This window comes from Taurulus bubalis (genome assembly GCF_910589615.1).
Source record: "Taurulus bubalis genome assembly, chromosome: 3".
Lineage (NCBI taxonomy): Eukaryota > Metazoa > Chordata > Actinopteri > Perciformes > Cottidae > Taurulus > Taurulus bubalis.
The window spans coordinates 12,350,019-12,369,093 of record NC_136591.1 but is presented as its reverse complement, the minus strand read 5'-3'; the positions used below and the strand labels follow the sequence as shown (position 1 = coordinate 12,369,093).

The 19,075-nt window shown below is 40.7% G+C and overlaps 2 protein-coding genes across 2 annotated transcripts; one reads left to right on the top strand and one right to left on the bottom strand.

Moving 5' to 3' along the window:
* Positions 1 to 3,675: 3,675 nt before the first annotated feature.
* Positions 3,676 to 14,333, bottom strand: LOC306733970 (up-regulator of cell proliferation-like; the record flags this gene model as incomplete). The annotated part of the gene is made up of 3 exons (XM_079215288.1): positions 3,676 to 9,044; positions 13,821 to 13,929; positions 14,319 to 14,333. 3 exons carry the CDS (start codon positions 14,331 to 14,333, stop codon positions 4,378 to 4,380), a joined length of 4,791 nt encoding a protein of 1,596 aa, XP_079071414.1. The 3' UTR covers positions 3,676 to 4,377.
* Positions 14,334 to 16,203: 1,870 nt separating this feature from the next.
* On the top strand, positions 16,204 to 18,660 carry pop7 (POP7 homolog, ribonuclease P/MRP subunit). Its single transcript, XM_079216006.1, has 2 exons — positions 16,204 to 16,327; positions 17,510 to 18,660. The coding sequence occupies exon 2, from the start codon at positions 17,526 to 17,528 to the stop codon at positions 17,997 to 17,999; it is 474 nt and encodes a 157-aa protein (XP_079072132.1). The 5' UTR covers positions 16,204 to 16,327; positions 17,510 to 17,525; the 3' UTR covers positions 18,000 to 18,660.
* The last annotated feature ends 415 nt before the right edge of the window (positions 18,661 to 19,075 follow it).

Below are 19,075 nucleotides of genomic sequence, written 5' to 3'. Positions count from 1 at the left end.
GTGTCGCGGTACCACTCATGCAGGGACTGGTATGAATAAAAGCCCTAATTGTCCCACTTGTAGAGCATGAACAGGCCTGCTTTGGAGCTGTCTGCAATCAAAAAGAACCAGTCAGAGCCAATCTGAAAGGCCTCGATGTCATTGGGCTTGGAGATATTGGACACCTCAATATCCTGGAATTTGCTGAACCTGCTTTGGTCCTCATCAAACTTATAAGAGAACCAAAGAGGTGAGCCACAGTCACAAAAAACCTTGTCCTGGATGACAACTGACTTGCAACCCACAATGGACTGACCTGGAAGGCAGGGAAAAGGAAATAAACAGGCCAATTTAACACAAGAGGGTAAACACTTAACCACTCAAATGAGACAGTTTATGAAAGCATTAACATACTTGTGATGTTTGTGTGAGTTAAGTTAATTTCTATGTGGCACCATAGTAAAACCATACAGCTCTCAGCGCTGGGAGCAGCAATAGTCACATAGACGTCATTCTTATAGCTGAATGTGTCAACAGACAGAGACTCAGATGCCACGGACTGATGGAGGATGACATCAGTGGAAAGGCACACTCTGAATTGAAATTCTCAACAACAAAAAAGCCACATAATATCAGGGATAAACCAAGAAAACTACACTTTTGTCTTATCTTAACAGTTCTTTGCCCTCTCATCAGCAAGACTCCTGTTTATGTCGTTCAGCAGCCAACTCTTAAATTCTGGTTGCCCCAGCGTCCTTGAGCCCCACCAGGCAGAGTCCTAGGAATCCTACAAGACACCACCACCTTAACATTCATCCAAACTATAATTATCTGATGGACAGAGCGTGTTTTTACTGTTGACATGTCATATAAGATGTCTGCAAGCCGTGTGAGCATGTGATCTGTATTTGATGTGAAGTCATGTGCCACAGGTTATCCTCACCTCACTAAATCAACTTGACAAAAACAGAGAGACCAGTTTGATTCAACCACGGCATAACGTTTACACTGTATTATAATGTAGGAAAATACGTGTTGCGTAAGTGGCAGAAATAAAGTCTTTGAAATCAACCACGACTTACTTAATTGTGTTTTTCTGGTGGCGAAGAGGGGTCACCATCCACAAACATGTCGGAAAGCAGGTTGCCGCTCTGCCTCTGCAGAAGCTCCGTCTGTTTATTCTGCAAAATCACTTTCTTTCTTTTTTGCCTCTGCTGTCAAGTTGCGTCACACGTGGATGAGAGTACACAAGATTACTCTTCCGGTAATGCATTGGAAATAAAATCACTGCTTTTAAGTCTGCTTTTAAAAGTAACACCGTTTTAAAGAAACACTGGATAGCCTGCACTATTTGGAAGTAAAGCTAAACATTACCAATACTTGAACAATATTTCCTTCACAGTAAAAGCACAAAGATAAGGCAGACATTTTCATGATTTATATGTCGCTCTTATAGCTTCAGCATTAATGAACTGGGCCTCAATTCTCACCTTGTATTATGGTAGAAAGGATGTTAACATGCAACATTGACATTGAGATGGGGGGGGGGGGGATTATACTGACCAATAGAACAAACATGACAAGACACATCTTACAACCATGTATTTCTAATATATGATATACAAATATGAACATATTTATTGGGATAATCAAGTTTAAATTTGACCTATATTCTGAGAATATTCAATATGCCAAAAAAATTATAAAGTAATAAGATGATCAGTATTTCGTGAAGCTGACATTTTCTATTATGTTTCGCATAATTGCAATACCATTCACTTAAATACAAAAATAAAAGGTTTAAGTTATTTACTTATCATAGCAATATTTTGATGACCAACCTGAGATTGCAATTTCTGTACCTGTGTTGAACCATATTATGTACATCCAAGAACCATTGACTGAGACACCTCCAAACAGAACTTTTGGAGTTTAGGACCGAGTTTGTGACCTCTGGAATCCTCACAGGACTTATAGTTGACATTAACATTAATGAATTAATTGTGATTTAAGTTTTACCTGAGAACAGTGAGATTAATCAAAAATGCTTTGAGATTCTTGAACTGGCAAGTGGAGATGCGCTCCACACTTTTTGGGTGGCGTTACAACTCCGGTGGTGAAGCTGTCTCTTGGACACACCTCTGTGCTTAAAATTCCTACCTTTGCTTTTGGGAAATGTATAAACACACCCAAAGAGATCAGGAAAAGTTGACATCAGGGCCCTATTTCTCGTACCTGGCTTACTGAGTTAGCTGGATCATTTTCAGGATAAGATGACGCAGGTCAGGCTTTTCGGTTCCACGAAGCAAGTTTGGAAAAATCACCATAGCAACACATCCAAATCCCTCAACCTGCTCCAGCGCAGGCTAACTTCACTGGATAAGCTGGCCACTCCCACCGGACAAAAAAGGCAGCTCCCTTCCTCATTGATGAAGGAGCGATATTAGTTTTATAGGGAGAGAGTTCTTTGAGATCGCCAAGATCCGTTCTCACATCAGGATGACTTCCTGTACGAGCGCTATCGATTCTGCCGACAAGCAGTCATTTATTTACGAGACCTTCTCGAGCCGTACATTACACACCACACGGCGCAGCCGAGCATTGCCCGTCTCACAGACTGTATGCATAGACTGGATCACAGCCTTGCACTTTTTTGCGAGTGGTACTGTTTGTACAGTGTCGGTGATGCAGAGAACATCGGGAAAGCCGCTGCATGTCATGCTGTTCGTAACGTGTATTTAGATCTTAAGAAACTTATGGATGTGTTGAAAGCACTCATAATTATATGGCAGTGTTATTAGTACACCATACATATCATTATTGTAGAAAATTATACTAGAGCTGTGTGTGTGTATGGGAGGGAGATGTTGTGGATGCGCATGGGGCTGTTTTCCATCTGATAAATGGACATAATCTAGTGTTTCCCATTAATTTCTATGGCGTCACTTTTGATTAGGATTCCCATGGGTGTTACAAAGTTGACTAAACCACTAAAAATTAAATGAAAGTCGTGATCAGCAATTGTTCAAATGCCTAGTGTGAAGGATATCATAAGGCCTTGAGGCAATCAGGTGTAAAAAACAATATTTACGAAGTTGTAAATCGCTCAGATTTGACCCGAACATGACAGAAGGTGAAGTGATTTCACCTCAAACTTTTCTCTCACTCTATGAAACATTTCTACTTTATGGATTGGGACAGTATTTTGAACAGACATCTCTGGTTCACAGGCACATATTCCTTATGACTTTGATGATCTACTTGTTCTCTTGTGTCGCCATAAGTGCATTTGTAAGGTTTTCAGTGCAAGACCTCAACAACCATTGGATGGATTGAAACTTTAGTTTCAAAACTAATGACATTCCAATCAACCTGAATCTTCAGCCCAGTGACACATTTACAGCATCTTAATATGCTAAATTTAGGTGGTTAACATTGTAAACATTACACTTTCTTCTATACATCAGCATGTTAGGATCAAAGCTGTGAGCATGATAGCCCGCTGTGCCTGATTACAGCCTCACAGAGCTGCTAAGCTTGGATGCAGATTCTTTTCGTGTGTTCAGACAGAACGCACGCTGAATTTTAGCGGCAGCACTCACTGTCTGTCTCAAGCATGAGTCTTGATTTTTTTTATTGGATTCAGAAAACCAGCACACAGTATTTCACATGAAAGACAATAACCAGTCTGCGATTGTGTCCCTTTATTGACTCAGTGAACATAAGTAAGTAAATAATGTCTCCATGTTGACAATACAACTTATAGAAGGGATGACCTTTTAATTCCTTCAAAAATGTGAACGTGTGGAATCAGATACTTCAAAGAAACAAAAACAAGATTTTAAAGTAAATAACATCAATTTGTGAGTAAAGAAATTATACTTAACTTGATCAAAACAAACTTGTTGACAAAAAGTCATGTAGACAATAAAAAGATTAGGTGAATTTAAAGAATGAAATATCTGACACAAGACACCTCTGCTTAGACAAGCCTTTCTGGAATAAGTACATGTTGACCATACCACATACACTATTGACGAATGAAAATAAATGTAAATATTTGGAACCAATAGTGCACTTAATTGAAATAGAGACAGTTTGAGTTAAGAAAGGTACATATTATACTCAACAAGATAGAAACTTGCACCTAAATGTTGAGTTGCAGTATCATCCAGTCTAAAAGTCAACAGAATTGTGTGTTAACATTAACATAAAATTTTCAAAAGATTTTCTCTTGTGTTTCTGTTGCAAGCTGTACTCGCAATGTCTTCAATCGTGTTATGTCATGTTCCCATTTGTGATTTCCCTCTAAATTAAACAAGTAAGATCTAAATATCTATAAGAGGATAATGAATATATGTGGACGTGAACCTCTGTAACCACAAAGCGTGGAGTCTCTCACTTGATGTTGAAGGAGACTTTGATGCTTTCCTCCGCTTGCTTAGGTTCAATCTGTTTCCACGTTGCAGGAATATCAGCAGGCTGTGCTGCGAATGCTTCGGAAAACTGCTTATTGAACTTTGCCAGTACGTATTTCCAGTAGTCTGATGCCTGAAGGCTTACATCGGGAGCAATTCTCCAGTCTGGGAAAATCTTTGCAAAAAGCTTGTAGGGGTACCATTCACCATTTGTACCAATGCAGCGAAAACGGTTGTCACTTATTACAGAGGAAGAGCATACATCAGTGATAAGTTTTTCTGTCCCATACCATCTGAATTTACCCAGAGCCTGTGGCCGATGTAGTGAAGTCCAGTGATGAGTGTGGACTTGTCCTCCTGCCTCACAAGGCGCTGCGCAGAATGGACACTGTTTACCACATCCAATCAGTTTGGTGAAAAGCTCGTTCTGAGGATTCACATTTAGTTTTTTTAGTTTCGTTTGGATGTTTGTTTCTTTAAACTTCTCTTGAAGGACTTGTGCCATGTCCTTCACACACTCAGTCAGCCAGTGAGCAAACTGTTCCTGGTCGGCATTGTTCAGGATCATGAAAGCCCCAAGAGCATCTTGGGAAATGACCAGTTTATCACCAAGTTCCCGACAGACATTTTTAACAAATGACTTCAAGTTGCCACTCTTTTCTGTTTTAGCTTTGTTCACAGCATCATTGATCCTCCTGATACTTGACTGAACATGTCGACCCTCAAACTCAAACGTCTTGGACCCATTTGAGAAGCGCTCCACTATTTGGTTGAGTATCCATTTCTTTACATACTCTTCATAGGAGCAAATGTAGCTTCGATAGTGTTCAAAGTCGTCCTGTCTCAGCAAATCCAGTAAAACTGAATACTGGAAGAACATTCGTGTGCTGAACTGCACATTTGTCAGCATTTCACCAATGATGTCAGGACCCAAGGAACGGCTGACAAAGTCTTCGACTGCAGGCTTCAAGCAGCGATGCGTGAATTCTTCTGCCTTCTTTTGGCACTGGTCTCGTTCATGGAACACGTCTTTAAAATCAGTGCGAAACTTTTCCTTGTTTTGATTCAGACATCTGGAGGGATCATTCACATGTATGAAATCCTCGTGCATTTTCTGAAAACGTCTGGCTGCAATTCCACAGATGTGCTGTTTCAGAGAAACTTCAAACTCGATGCCCGTCTTAACATCCTGATTGTTTTGCAGGCCCTCATCAATCCCATTTAGAATCTTCTGGATGTATGTGTCATGGTAATTGGTTTTTCTTTGCATTTCAACACTTATCAACTGTGTGCAACTTGCAATGATGTTGTCTGCAATTTGTTGTACAGCCTGTGTGTGACCTTGAATGCTGAATATCTCACTCAATTTGTTTCTGAAATGCTTTAAGAATCCTTCAGCTCTGTACTTAAAAGGCTCCAGTCCACAATCTTGCAGCCTGTTTTGACTTAACAATTTGCATGCATGACTTCCCTTGTGCGATACATTTGCTCTCAGGAGGTGAGACACATGGTTGTAAATGTCATCGAACTTCATTTCTTTAAAGCATAGTTCCTTCTCAGTTTTAGTCCACATCTTGTCAAATTCTTGGTCCAGCTCTTTTTCTGTCATTTGGACTTTTTTTCCCCGACACCTTTCGATCAATGCACGCACTCTCCCCTCCAATTCTTTTGTGTGGTTTTCCTTGATTCTATCAAGTTCTGTCATCCCCTTTCTGATGTCAGCTGCTACTGTGAGCTGATTAAACACGGAGCTCTCCATTTCTCGTCGAAGACTCTTTGCACTGCTTGCAAAGCCCTCTTTGTATCCTTCAACGAGATAGACATGACCCTCTGTTTGCTTGAAGTACTGTGCCAGATTTCCAAGAAGCTTTGTCTCCCATTCAGACAGCACTGTGCGAGCTTCACTTTTCAAATGTGTGAGATATTCTGACATGTCAGATATCTCAGATTTCACAGCAACTGTACCAAAGTTGTAAATCCTTGTTTCTCTATTTGTAACCCACGTGTACATTTCTTTTTTGAATTCCCATTCCCATTTGTTGAATTCTGTGCACAGCTTCATGTATGCATCAGCCACCAGGCTGTTTCTGAAGCTGAAGATGAAGTTTTCATGCTTTACTGCATTCCAAAGACTTTTCATCCACCCTGTAAACTCCAAGATATTAGCAGATGATTCACAACTTCCCAACATTTGGATTATGTTCTTCTTCAGCTCATACACAGCTTCGCTGTACCCTGCATTGACTGGTGCCATTGGTGGGTTTCCATTCCAGAGTCCAGGAATGTAGCAGTTCCCGGTGTCTGGACTGTACTCCATCACATCTGTGAAGCTCTTGTTCTCTTCTTTCCTTTCCATTTTGGCTGCTGCCTGGGTCATCTCGTTTAACTGTTGCAAAAGCAGTTTTCTGTCTCTTAAGTTCTTCTCATGGGCTGAAACGTCTGACACATTCTGGTGAACAAACTGACATTTGGGCTTTTTGCCCACCTCTTTCATCCTGAGGAAAGCATGCACGACTATTTGAAGGATGTCTTTCATTTCGGTTGAATTCTCCATTGCAATATTGATGATGGTGACATCACTCAGACCCACAACAAGTGTTGCAAGCTCATTGTCGTGCTCATGGCTATTGTCCAGTTGTGCAAGCTCTGGTGACTTTAAGCCCTCGGTGTCAATGATTACCATGAAGTCACACTTGAGTACTTTTTTGACATCTTCATCGATTCTGATAAGCAGCATGAAGGCACCTCGAGTGCATCGACCGCTGCTGACTGCAAACTGAACTCCAAACATGGTGTTGAGGAGAGTGGACTTCCCTGTGCTCTGAACTCCAAGAACTGTGACGACCAGTATCTTGTTCTTAGGAGACATCAAGTCATTGAGCTGAGAAAGAACGTCACTAACCCATCTGAGAGGTATGTTGGATGCTTCTCCATCTACAAGCTCAAGGGGAAATCCATCAAGTAACAATTGTGCACATAGTTTGGGCAGATGCTGTAATTGTTCACGTGATGGGTCCCTTTCTGGAAGGGAAAGTGAAGCTTCATAGATTTGACCCATTTCACGGAAAAAGTGTTCAGTCCCCAATGAGCTGTTGGAAAGTTGTCTGTCAATGTCTTTGATTTCTTCTTTGTTTTCATGATTTTTGCATTTTTCTTTGTAGCGCTCCCTGAGATCAGACAATTTCTCTCGAGACACGTTATCGAGGTTCATTCGCATCCATTTCAGGAAATAGCACCTCTCCATCTCTGGGCTTGATATTGCATTGATGAAACATGTCATTGCATTTGATATGTCATGAGAGTTTTGTTCTTTCCGGAGTTCCGTTTTCTGCATCTGAAGATCACTTTTGTAGTCTTCTATGTTTTCAGACCCGACATTTCGAAGCCGAAATTCTTCCTTCTCTAAGCGAGTCAGTTCCTTCCATATTTGGCCTTGCAAGGGCAGCTGAGCTTCTTTGTATTGAAGGATATCTTGAATTTCAGCAGTGATGGCATCTGCATTTTTCTTGGCAGTCTGGCACTCTGAAGACTCTTCATCAACCCAGATTCCCAGTTCGTGGGCAATGTCAGCCATCTGCTCAATTCTCATCTTCATTTTTGTGTTCTCAACTACATTGCTGACAGTTTTCCGCAATGTTTTGACAAAGTCTGCATCATTCATTTGTTTATTTTTCAAAAGGATGTTGCTGTTAGTCAAGCCCAACTTGGTTGCTACCTTTTTTAGAGCATCTATACCGAAGCGATTGCTTTGATGGTTCCCAACCAAAAAGATCTGTGCCTTGTGGTGTTGGTTGGTAAGCAGCTCGCACGCAGAGTCCAAGGTGTCAAAGAACACAAAAACTGCTGCAGATGTCTGACACAAAAAGGAAAATTGTGTTTCAAATGAAGCAATGTCCCCACGAAGGTTAGCTACAGCTACTGGCTCACTGAAGACATCCATGTTTTTGTTCCCGCAAGGAAGGTACCAAGTGATTTCAACCAGTCCATTGGATATTCTCCTTGGACTGTCGCCACACTCCATATCATGATGAACTAAGGTATCATGGTACTGCTGAGAATTGCTCAGAAGCTTATTGAGGATCTCTGACTTGGACAAGGAGCACTCACCCAGTCTCACAAAAGATATCATTGGAAGTTCAGAGAGGACAATTCTGTCTTCAATAAAGCCCTTGGATTCTGTAAGGGACTGAGGTCTGTACTTTTTAACGATGTCTCTCATGGCCCAAAGCATGAGTGTGCACTGCTTTGTGTCACAGTTAGGAAGCAACAGAGGAACAGAAAACTGACACATAGACATTTTGAGTGCCAGTTCCTGCCGTACAAAACCATTAGAACACAGAAAGAGGGCAGTGATTATGTCAAGGGGATTTAGCGTGTCACCTAAATTCTGACTGTCAAACAGATGATCAAAATCTAACAGCGGATCATCACAGCTTGACTCACATGCAGATGTACGTTTCACATTCCTAGCTGTCACATTAACCATCATCAGTTTCTTTAGGAAGTACCATGGAAGATCTGAGTTACACTTAGCAGTTTCATCAGTGATGGTCTTCTTATCAATCTGAAGTATTGTGCTCAGGGATAGCTTCTCAGGGTACAGCTGCTGCAATCCCAGATCCTCCAATAAGGTCTCTAGTGGCGTCTCTGTTGATGTGAAGAAGTGTGTTATTTCAAATCAATCACAAGTTTCCACAGAACATGCTTTCAAAGTACATTGACACATAGAATGCTTGCTAACATTTCTGGTAATGCTGCACAATTGTGATGCCTTTGCATTCAAGCTAAAGGAAACTGTAAACCTCAAGAAAATGATGTCTTGTTGTATTTTTGTTTGTCTTGTGTGCACAATATTAAGATAAGTTTTTTGAAGCGTAAAGCGATCCTCTTGAGAGAAGAGTCATCACTGTTGGAACAGTCCACTCGTTTGTGTACATCGGCGCTACAGAGTGACGCTTCTTTCATCTGAGTCTTTGGCTTTCGGAGTGCACACAAACCCGGCAGCCAAGTTTAATTTTGGCCTGATATTTAGTATTTAGTTACTCTGAGAATCAATATAAATTAGTGGCAGCTAATAAAACCCACCGACGCCAAAGTATGAGCCACGCCCCTGCGAAGTCCGTGAGGGTTTAGTTCTGTCCCACCATCAAATCATTGACTATTTGAGGGGTCTCTGGCAGACATTTTGAGCCCTTTATGCACTAGATGCAGACTTTGCCCAAGGGAATTACCCATAATTCATCGCAATGTGACATTAAAGGACTGCACATGGTGCTTAACAACGTTAAGAATTATAGATTAAACATGAAATCAGATGATATTTATTGATCAAATATTTCATTTTGTTATGGAAGCCTTCGACAAAAACAATTAGATTATTTGAAATGTCCTCTCATCTTGTGAGGAAAGAGCCTGGAAGACGTTCAAAACTGGGAGTAAAAAGTATAAAATAAATACCCACAATTGTACACCTTATTTTTTGACATTGTTATGGTAAAGTGATATTTTGCAGAAAAGTGCTGTCCCATTCGTAGTTTCACCATTTCAAGGCCTCACACTCAACCATTTAACAGGTGACGTCAGCAAGTCCCTGAGGGTTCAGAGTTTAAGGCCCTTGATATTTTAACCTGTAAAAGTGGCGGACAGTGCAGGCTTCAATGCTTCCCTCATGCATTATTGACAATGAAAGTCTGTTTATGGGCATTATATTGTTTGATAAATGCTGTTTCCACATAATTGATTGCATAACTACCTCGTCTATGGATAGTTTGATATACTGTGCTGTTCTCAGATGTAGGAGTTGTGTATAAACAGTCAACTGTACTGCATGCATTCCAATATAAAGAACTCTGTACAGTGGTCCCTCGTTTATTGCGGGCGATATGTTCTAAAAATAACCTGCAATAGGTGAAATCCGTGAAGTAATCAGCTTTATTTTTTAAAATTGTTATACATGTTTTAAGGCCGTAAAACCCCTAACCACACACTTTTATACACTTTTCTCAGACAGGCATTAACATTTTCTCACATTTCTTGGTCTTGTTGCGGACAGTTACAACCCTTTTTGCATCCCTGTTAAAACGTATTGCTGCTGTCGTCCCTATGTTATTTTCCTCCTTTATGTAACGAACCGAAGATTAATTTATTCCGTAATGGCGCCCTACAGCCGCGTAACTTCGACCTTCCTTTAGCATGTCCAGAAGTCCAACTTTTTCTGCGATTGTTAGCATCTTCCTCTGCCATTTGGGTGTGACCGCAGGTGCCTTTTTCGTTGCAGTTCGTTTCATCGACATTATGGGTTTTTTCGGGTAGGATACATACAGCACTTCAATGTCATATGTTTTATTTGAGGCTCTTCAGCATGTAACTATACAGACATCAGCACAGACGCAAGAGAAAAAGTGACTCCAAAACCAGCTATCATGTAAATGTGATTTTGATTAAGTATAGGTCAGTAAACAATATATGGACACATTTCAATGACCACAGAATGACTTCAATTTACATGTTCAATGATGAGTTAAATAGATTTTACTTGGCAATTACAAATGATTTTCTTTCACTTACTTGTGTGGTCATGCTCGCTACTGGCATTACAGGCCGTCATCTTCACAGGGGAGTGTGGCTCTGTGGAAATAACAATATTATAAATCATACCTGCAAACTCCATAAGAGGTGAAAAAGGTGACACAGGGAATGGGGGGCTAAGCCCAACTACGTGATTTGCTTCATTCTACTTTGAGTTAAAAAAGAACAACCTGCAACTAGATCCGTTTGAACGTTTTTTCTGAACTGTAACGGAACATAACTTTAACGCCAATGCACAACCCAAAAATGTTATCTAGCGTGATATCAAGCGGTCTAGCTTTCCATTAAAAAAAAGTTGGAGGGAAATGAAGACCCTGCAGTCAATGTTCCCTCTAATTTTTTTCAGCACTGAGCAAAACAATTTTTTTCTGAGCGCACATTTCAGCACTGTGAGCAATTTGCAACCACGCGACCTGCCGAAAATGACCACAAGCCTGCGTTAGCCATAGGGGATTCAAAGAGATGACAGCAAACGCATCAATATGTATACAAGGTTGATATTTATTCAATATCCTTTATAATGGCTGGACTTTGGGAACATTTTAATGTTCCCAAAAACGATTATTAAAATAGCGCGGATCAGAGCACACTCGCTGCTCTGCTCTCTGTCTGCCTGCATGCAGAGCGGGGCTCGAGGGGGCGGGGCTTCCAGCGCTCACACACACAGTGCGCGCACACAGAGATCGCTGGAGACACGAGCACGAGCTTTTGAACGCCCGTCCTCGGCTTGATGGAACAAATCTCTCCAGTTGATATTAATGATGACGTGTAGTCCAGTAAAGCAGCAGTTTTAGGATCCAACAGAGTCTGAGTTCTGTTGCACACGGTCCCATCAGGCCACCTGATTGGACTGGTGTCTGTTCTTTTTTTGAATATATATGTTTATAGTTTGAAGTTAAAAGGTTTGAAGCTGTAGTTTGAAGTGTGTTTTGTATGTACTTATTTATATCTATAGTATACTTTAAAAACAGTTAATAATATTGTTCAATTTGAAGAAAAAAAATTGCCTTGGCAATAAAAAAGTATCGGTTCAGGCACCGTTTAGGCACCGGTATCGTTTTAAAAGTATCGGTTTAGCACCGGTATCGGAAAAAACCCAAACGATACCCATCCCTAGTTATGACTGGTTCACTGGTTATGACTGATAATGATATATATAAAAAAATAAAAGTATCAAAGGTGTTTAGTCATTTCTCAGCAGGTACAACATTTAAGTGGACCTTCATTGAAAGAAAAATGCTAATGCAGTGCTTAACAATAATTATAGGCCTATTAAATTGACATGGTGTCATTTTTCTTCATATTTAAATATGTCTGAAAGTTTCATCCTACCTGTGTCAGTTTAGACTATTTCTTCTAGCCACTCATGTTTGAACGTTAGGCAGATCTTTTTCTGGGGCACCTGCTCTGCCTTTCTTTTCGCCATTGTAGCCTATAACTGCTGGAGCAGGGCCCGCCTAGAGGAGCCTAAACAGCGCCGGCCCGAGCTCATGTGGCGCTCTGGGCGAGCTTCACTCCTGGCGCCCGGAGGAGGACAGCGGGGTTGGGGGGTGCTAACGGAGGCAGAGCGCTAGCAGAGGTACAGAGAACGCATTTCGAGAAACGGGACGCTGATTGGCCAAGAAGACTCGACACGTCACATCAAAGATCTTATTATTGCGCAGATGGCTCACTCCTATCCTAAACACTGGCGCAAAAAAGATTTTTAACCCCTGAAAAAAAATATGTGGTCAGAAAAATGTGTGTGGTCTGAAAAATCTATTGCGCGGCCCCTTCGACTGGCCTCGCACGCGCACAGCTTAGAGGGAACACTGCCTGTAGTAGGGCTGCAAAGATTAGTCGACATAATCAACGTCGTCGATTATGAAAAATCGCCGACGCGTATTTTGGTCGTCGACGCATCGTTTGTAATGAAAAGATTCAGAGCATGCCATTTAAAAAAATATAATAATAACTTTATCGCCAAAACCCAGCTCCTGGTGTGCAAATTAATGTCAGATAAAGGAGTTTCTTTTTTTGCATTTTTAACCAATCTGTTGAATGAGCTTGACCGTGGTTGATATGATCAGCTCAGTTAATGCTTTCAAATGGAAAATGAAACATCTGTCCTCAAAGCCGCAGCGCCATGGTTTGAGGAACTTGACAAGTGTCTGTCAGAGTTTATTTATGCGAGTCAGCCTTTTCCCTACATGAAAAATATTAAGTCCAAACATCGTTCCACCAGCAGCTCATACACACATATACACATATACAAATATATATATATATATATATATATATATCAGAATATTATAGAATTAATATTTGCACTTTAATGTGTATTACTATTTAATTTATTTGTTATAATGATGTTCTGATGTTCAGATCTTGTTACTCGAATACATTTGAAGTTCAAATTCCAACATTTTGAGTCATTTTAAATGGGAATTAGTCATTAGATTAGTCGACTAATCGAAAAAATAGTGGATAGATTAATCGATTATGAAAATAAAAATAATCGTTAGTTGCAGCCCTACCCTGTAGACATCTTAACGCTAATTGACCAAGATGACTGAGCCCAGTTACACTGACAGGTAAATAGCTCCACTGCGCTCCCAGTATTAAACTGTAAAAAGTAAATGTTGCTGCCTGCTGTTGTTGTGGCTATGGACAGCTCGCTGACAGTACTGCTGTTTAGTTGACTGGTGCTGTTAATGGAATCAATGTGTTTACTTGTTTAAAAAAAATATATACGTGAAACCGCCAGAATCTTACAAAATACCGTGATATGAATTTTTGGCCATACCGCCCAGCCCTATTTGCAGGTATGTGAACAGTAGACTGTATAAAGCTGACCTTTGCCACACACACCGGGTTGACCGTCACCCTTGCTGTCGGACCATTGCATTGGAGTGTCGTCTTCTCCTGCACGGTAAAGATCGGAAGAATCTTCATCATCGATTCCCTTGATTAATGAGAAGAAAATACATTTCCAGGTGTGATGAATCAACTCATAATCCCATACACATTAGTTAAGAGAGTATTTCCATTTTTTATATTGTTGTAGATATAAAAACAGGCAGTTTACCGCCATTGCAGGTACAAGTGCCGGTTACCCCACACTTGGTCAGGATTATTCAAACAGCTTCTCACTGAAAATAAAGAGACAAGTATGTAAGACTTTATGCGCGAGTGCTATAATAATAATAATAATAATAAACCGTAAAGTTTAAAACACCTTGCGGCCTTATGACTGCAGTAGGGACTAAAACCAGAACGTCACGTCAACCCAGAAAACCCCTCAGCCCAACAAGAACCACACCTTGTGCTGTGCTGGGGAATTTCCACACTTACCATGTGGAGGGTCATGAGGGGCATGAACAAAAGGGATTTACAAAATGAATCACAACAAATCAAGGTCAATCCATAGTGTAACTATGAACAGGATTAAGTGGAAAATTAAGGAGAACTGAAAGTTATTCAAAAAATAAAACTTTTTCTTTTTTTTTAAAGTAATTTCCTCATGTCATGCTCCGCCCCTCCCTCTGCCTGTCGTTTTTATAATGGCGAGGTGCTTCAACATAAGCAGCATAAATCCGAATGCAATACTGTCGATGCTTTATTACATTCACACCACCGATGGCGCGAACAGTCTTATTTACAGTATTTTAAAGAAGGAGGAGCTGAAGCTCGACGTCCGAGTTTGAGACGGTGGAAGAAGAAATTCAACCGATGCTGTTCGGACAGTTTTTGGTCTCATTCGGAAAAAAATAACCTGACAGAGTAACCCACCTTTTGTAGAAGAGACGTGTCCATGTGCACGCATCCTAAGCAGGGGTTTCTCCTCGGAGCAGCTCTTAGAGGTGTGTGTCCGTGAACCCACGTATGCTAAAGCAGCGCTGCAGACCTCTCCCTTTTATTCTGCTTTCACTTTCGGCTTCATGATCATGTGGTTTGTCGGATTCTTCAGTCAACATATGAGTTCACTTCGTGAATATAACTCAAGCAGCATTTTAAACTGCTTCATGCACAGTTGACACTTTGTTAGAAAATCACTGTTGAGTCCACGAGAATCACAACATTATTTTATTTTTTCATGGTACATTTTCAGGGTTAATTTCAATGACATGGTCATATTGCACATATTTGATTTAAATAGCCCAATGCATGCTAAATTAGCATTTCTGACTGTGGAGATGTAAGGAGATGGTAGCATGATCACTTAAAACTGAGAGAATTGAGGAATCTGGAATGTCTTTGTATTATTGATTTACCAGTGAGAGAGATTTCTTAGCCAGAGAAGTACTGGAAAATATGAACATAGTTTTACTGTTGAATATTTTGTATTTAGAACTGTTGTCAACTTTAAACTCCATCTTGATTGAGGGATTACCATTTCCTGCTTCCTGTTCCTCACCAGTCTATTGCTGGGTTGAGCACTCTGTTAAAACCCCTCCCAATGATAATCTGTGACATTATCTAAGGATGTGGAGATATGCTTTGGTCAGAATAATACTGTTAATTGATGTATACCATAGATCGGCTGTCTATGTTAGTAATGGAGGCATCAGTTTATGTGATTTTCTTGTGAATCAAACACCTCTCTTTCTTGAATAACAACCAGAGAACTTGACTGAATCCGGATGACTCACAGTTTGGCACGTGGGTTGCTTGAAGTAGGCATATGTGTGGATTCAATTTATTTAAATTATTACATATTTTACTCCTTTTAGTTCTATTTTATTACCCATTTAACAATGCTTGTTGTCTATTTTAATTTCAAATATTTGATATGTGTTTATAGGTCATATTTGATATGTGCATGTAGCATAGTAGGGGCTACAGTTGATTTGAATTGTGTGAAAGTGTACCGATGATGGAAGTGGAAATCAAACCGCTGGTGTATGAAAGACGGTGTTTCCTACTAATACTCTTGACAAGGTGTGTTTGATTGAGCTGTCAACTCTATTGCTACAATACAAATTGTAGCTTTCTTTTTTTCCCTGAGCATTATTATTAGTACTATCAGTGGCAAGTTGTTGTAGTAGCCTAAAATTAAATGTATGGCAGCATACAAAGAAAATAAATCTCTCTTTAAGAGATGGCAGAAAGTTTAATCTGAATCCTAAATTATTCTATTTTGAGACTTTTGACGAGTGGCTGTGCTGCCTCGCGCGTTTGACCCGTGTTTTAGGGGACCGACCGAGGCAGTGCACTTCCGGGGCACGCAGGAAATAAACAGCCAGGCCAGCACTAGTTGGCTAAAGCGAATGCTGTAGTTTCGGAAATGCGTGTGGCGAAACTGACAGGGCTTTAGCGATGCTATGAAGCGTCCCTTTCCCACCTGAGGTCGTCTTCTGAAGGTGCGTGTGCGCGACTGTGCTCGCGCGTCGCCGTAAAGCGAGCTAGCTTATTTTAGCCGGCTCGTTAGCTTAGCCGGCTCGTTAGCTTAGCTTAGCCGGCTCGTTAGCTTGCTTGTAACATGCGACAGCCCCATTTAGGACCCAGTCACAGAGCGGCATTTACAGTTTATTTAAACTAAACGTTGGGTATTTTGTTTTTCATTGCGGGCAAATGTTTTACCACGAAGGGAAGACGAGATATCTGTGAGACCACTGATATACGTTAGTTACACGTTAAACAAAACACCCTTTTAATGTGTTCTCTAAGTTGTGTTGTGCATGTTTAAAAACTGGGCTCATGTGGGTAATTGACCAGCCCGTGTCTCGACAGCTGTAACATCTGGGACACATGTCCTTTCTTTCTAAGGCGATAGTAATGTCTCCTCGTATTAAGATGCCACTTGATGCAAATGTTCTTCACACTACCAAGAATGTATACTATTAGCCGTGTATTGGTCTCGTAATATGGTATTTATATGGTACCGTTTTATTTTTTCTAGTGTTCCTTTTTAGTAGTCCTATATGGGTGTAATTAATATAATCAATGAATCATCCTATTTTCCAGATTAGCCCTTTGGTTTTAAAAATCTTCTAAATGTGTAAAACAAAACAACAAATTAAATCACCATGTCCTTATTATAAAACGTATTGTTGTGTCATCACGTCTAAGAAGGCGGGATTAGGGAATGTTCAGCATTTTTATTGAGCCAAATTTGTGTGACCCTTTTAATTGACCTTCAGCTGCATTTTTTTATTGTATTATCACAATAATTGCTGGATGTAGAGCTGAAACTTATTTGATGGACCTACCTTTGTTATCAATAATGCTAACTATTACATGATTTAAAGTTTCTCAGTTTTAAGGATCCGTTTCTTTTCTTGGTATGATGGGTCTTCACCTTGAGCTGTATTTGGGATTTGGACTGGTTGCAGAAGTTATAGAAATGTTCAACCGCTTTGGGAAATCGTGATGGGAATTATTTAATTAATTACTTATTTTGTATAGACCCTTTTCAGCAGATGAAGAGATAATGTGGCTGTACCAAATACAATACCTGTTTGTTTGCTGGAAGGTATCATGATCCCATTTCATTAACTTCTGCCTACTGGCTTTATTCTCTCTGTTTGCTCTTTTGGCCCCAGCTGCTGCCTAAAGCACATGCATACACTGAAAAACATGACGGAGCAACGCAGCCCAGGAATGTCCTCCATGCCTCAGACAGCACCAGTGCACACAGACTCCACCTCTCCGGCTGTCGAGATGGACCCAGTGGAGTACACCCTGAGGAAGCGTCTCCCCCGGAAACTCCCGAAGAGACGGAACGACGTCTACGTCAACATGAAGACAGATTTCCGCGCTCAGCTGGCACGCTGTAAGAAGCTGCTGGAAGGTGGGGGTCACAGGGAGATCTGTGTCCACGGTCTGGGCCTGGCCATCAACAGGGCTATCAACATTGCCCTTCAACTGCAGGCCAGCAGCCAGGGGGCGCTGCAGCTGGCAGCCAACACCTCCACCGTGGAGCTCGTGGACGACCTGGAGCCTGAAGATCCAGATGAGGCTGGGGAGCCAATGACGCGCACACGCAACAACTCAGCCATTCACATTAAAGTGTTCTACCCCAACCCTCAGTGAGGTGTGTGTGTGTGTGTGTGTGTGTGTGTGTGTGTGTGTGTGTGTGTGTGTGTGTGTGTGTGTGTGTGTGTGTGTGTGTGTGTGTGTGTGTGTGTGTGTGTGTGTGTGTGTGTGTGTGTGTGCGCGCGCGCAGCAGAGGCCTGCAGAATGAACAATTTGTTGGCTGAACGTTATTCATTAATCGTTTGGAATACTCCAATTCGGACAACCTCAGTTGACTAAATATATTGAGCTTGTGTGTCACTTGCAAATTGTTGCTGTTGTACTTTTTATTTTTTTATTTAAGTTGCATGTCTTGAAGCATCAGAGGTGTTTGCCAGGTGAAACCTCAGTATAATTTAAATACTTGTAGACATGGCTATGCCAAATATAAACGTACAAGTGTCTTTCATTTTGAGGCCCGACTAGGGGACTGTTCAAGTGTTTACAGTTTCATATCTATATGTTGTCAAATATACAAACAATTTAAAAAGAACTGAAGAATTCTAAGCTTTATTTTCAAACAAGTGTTGTTGTAGTAAATGTCCACTAGATGTCAGCAGGCTAAATCTATTTAAATTTGGTTTCCGAACATTGGAACTGCTGGTGGTGTTCATGTTCAAAATGAATATGTAATGGACCGTTTTTAGGATGGCAGTGCATTTGATTTCTTGGCAAAAGAATAAATTGTATAAATAAATAAAATGTGCTGGAATGTATCTTTAACTCTCACCTCTTCAACTCCACTGAAGTTGCAAGACCAAGATAATGAATGAAGTGGACAGACTTCCCCTTGTCGTGTTTCCATCCATCCTTTTCATTATCCAAGAATAATATTTTGTATTTAAATAGCAAATAATACAGTGACAACACAACACTACAAATAACAGGAAGGACAACATGTACAAACATCCTTAAAAACATCTTGTACTTGTACAACAAGATAAAAAAAATACGGGAAAAAACAAGGAAGAACATTAACTGGTCTAGAGGAGTTGAGCATCAGCTTTATAGAAAGCCTCGAGTTCCCATAACTAACTAATTGCCGGCTTGCTGTTTGACGAACAAATAAGGGGATGCAAGAAACCGTGTTAACG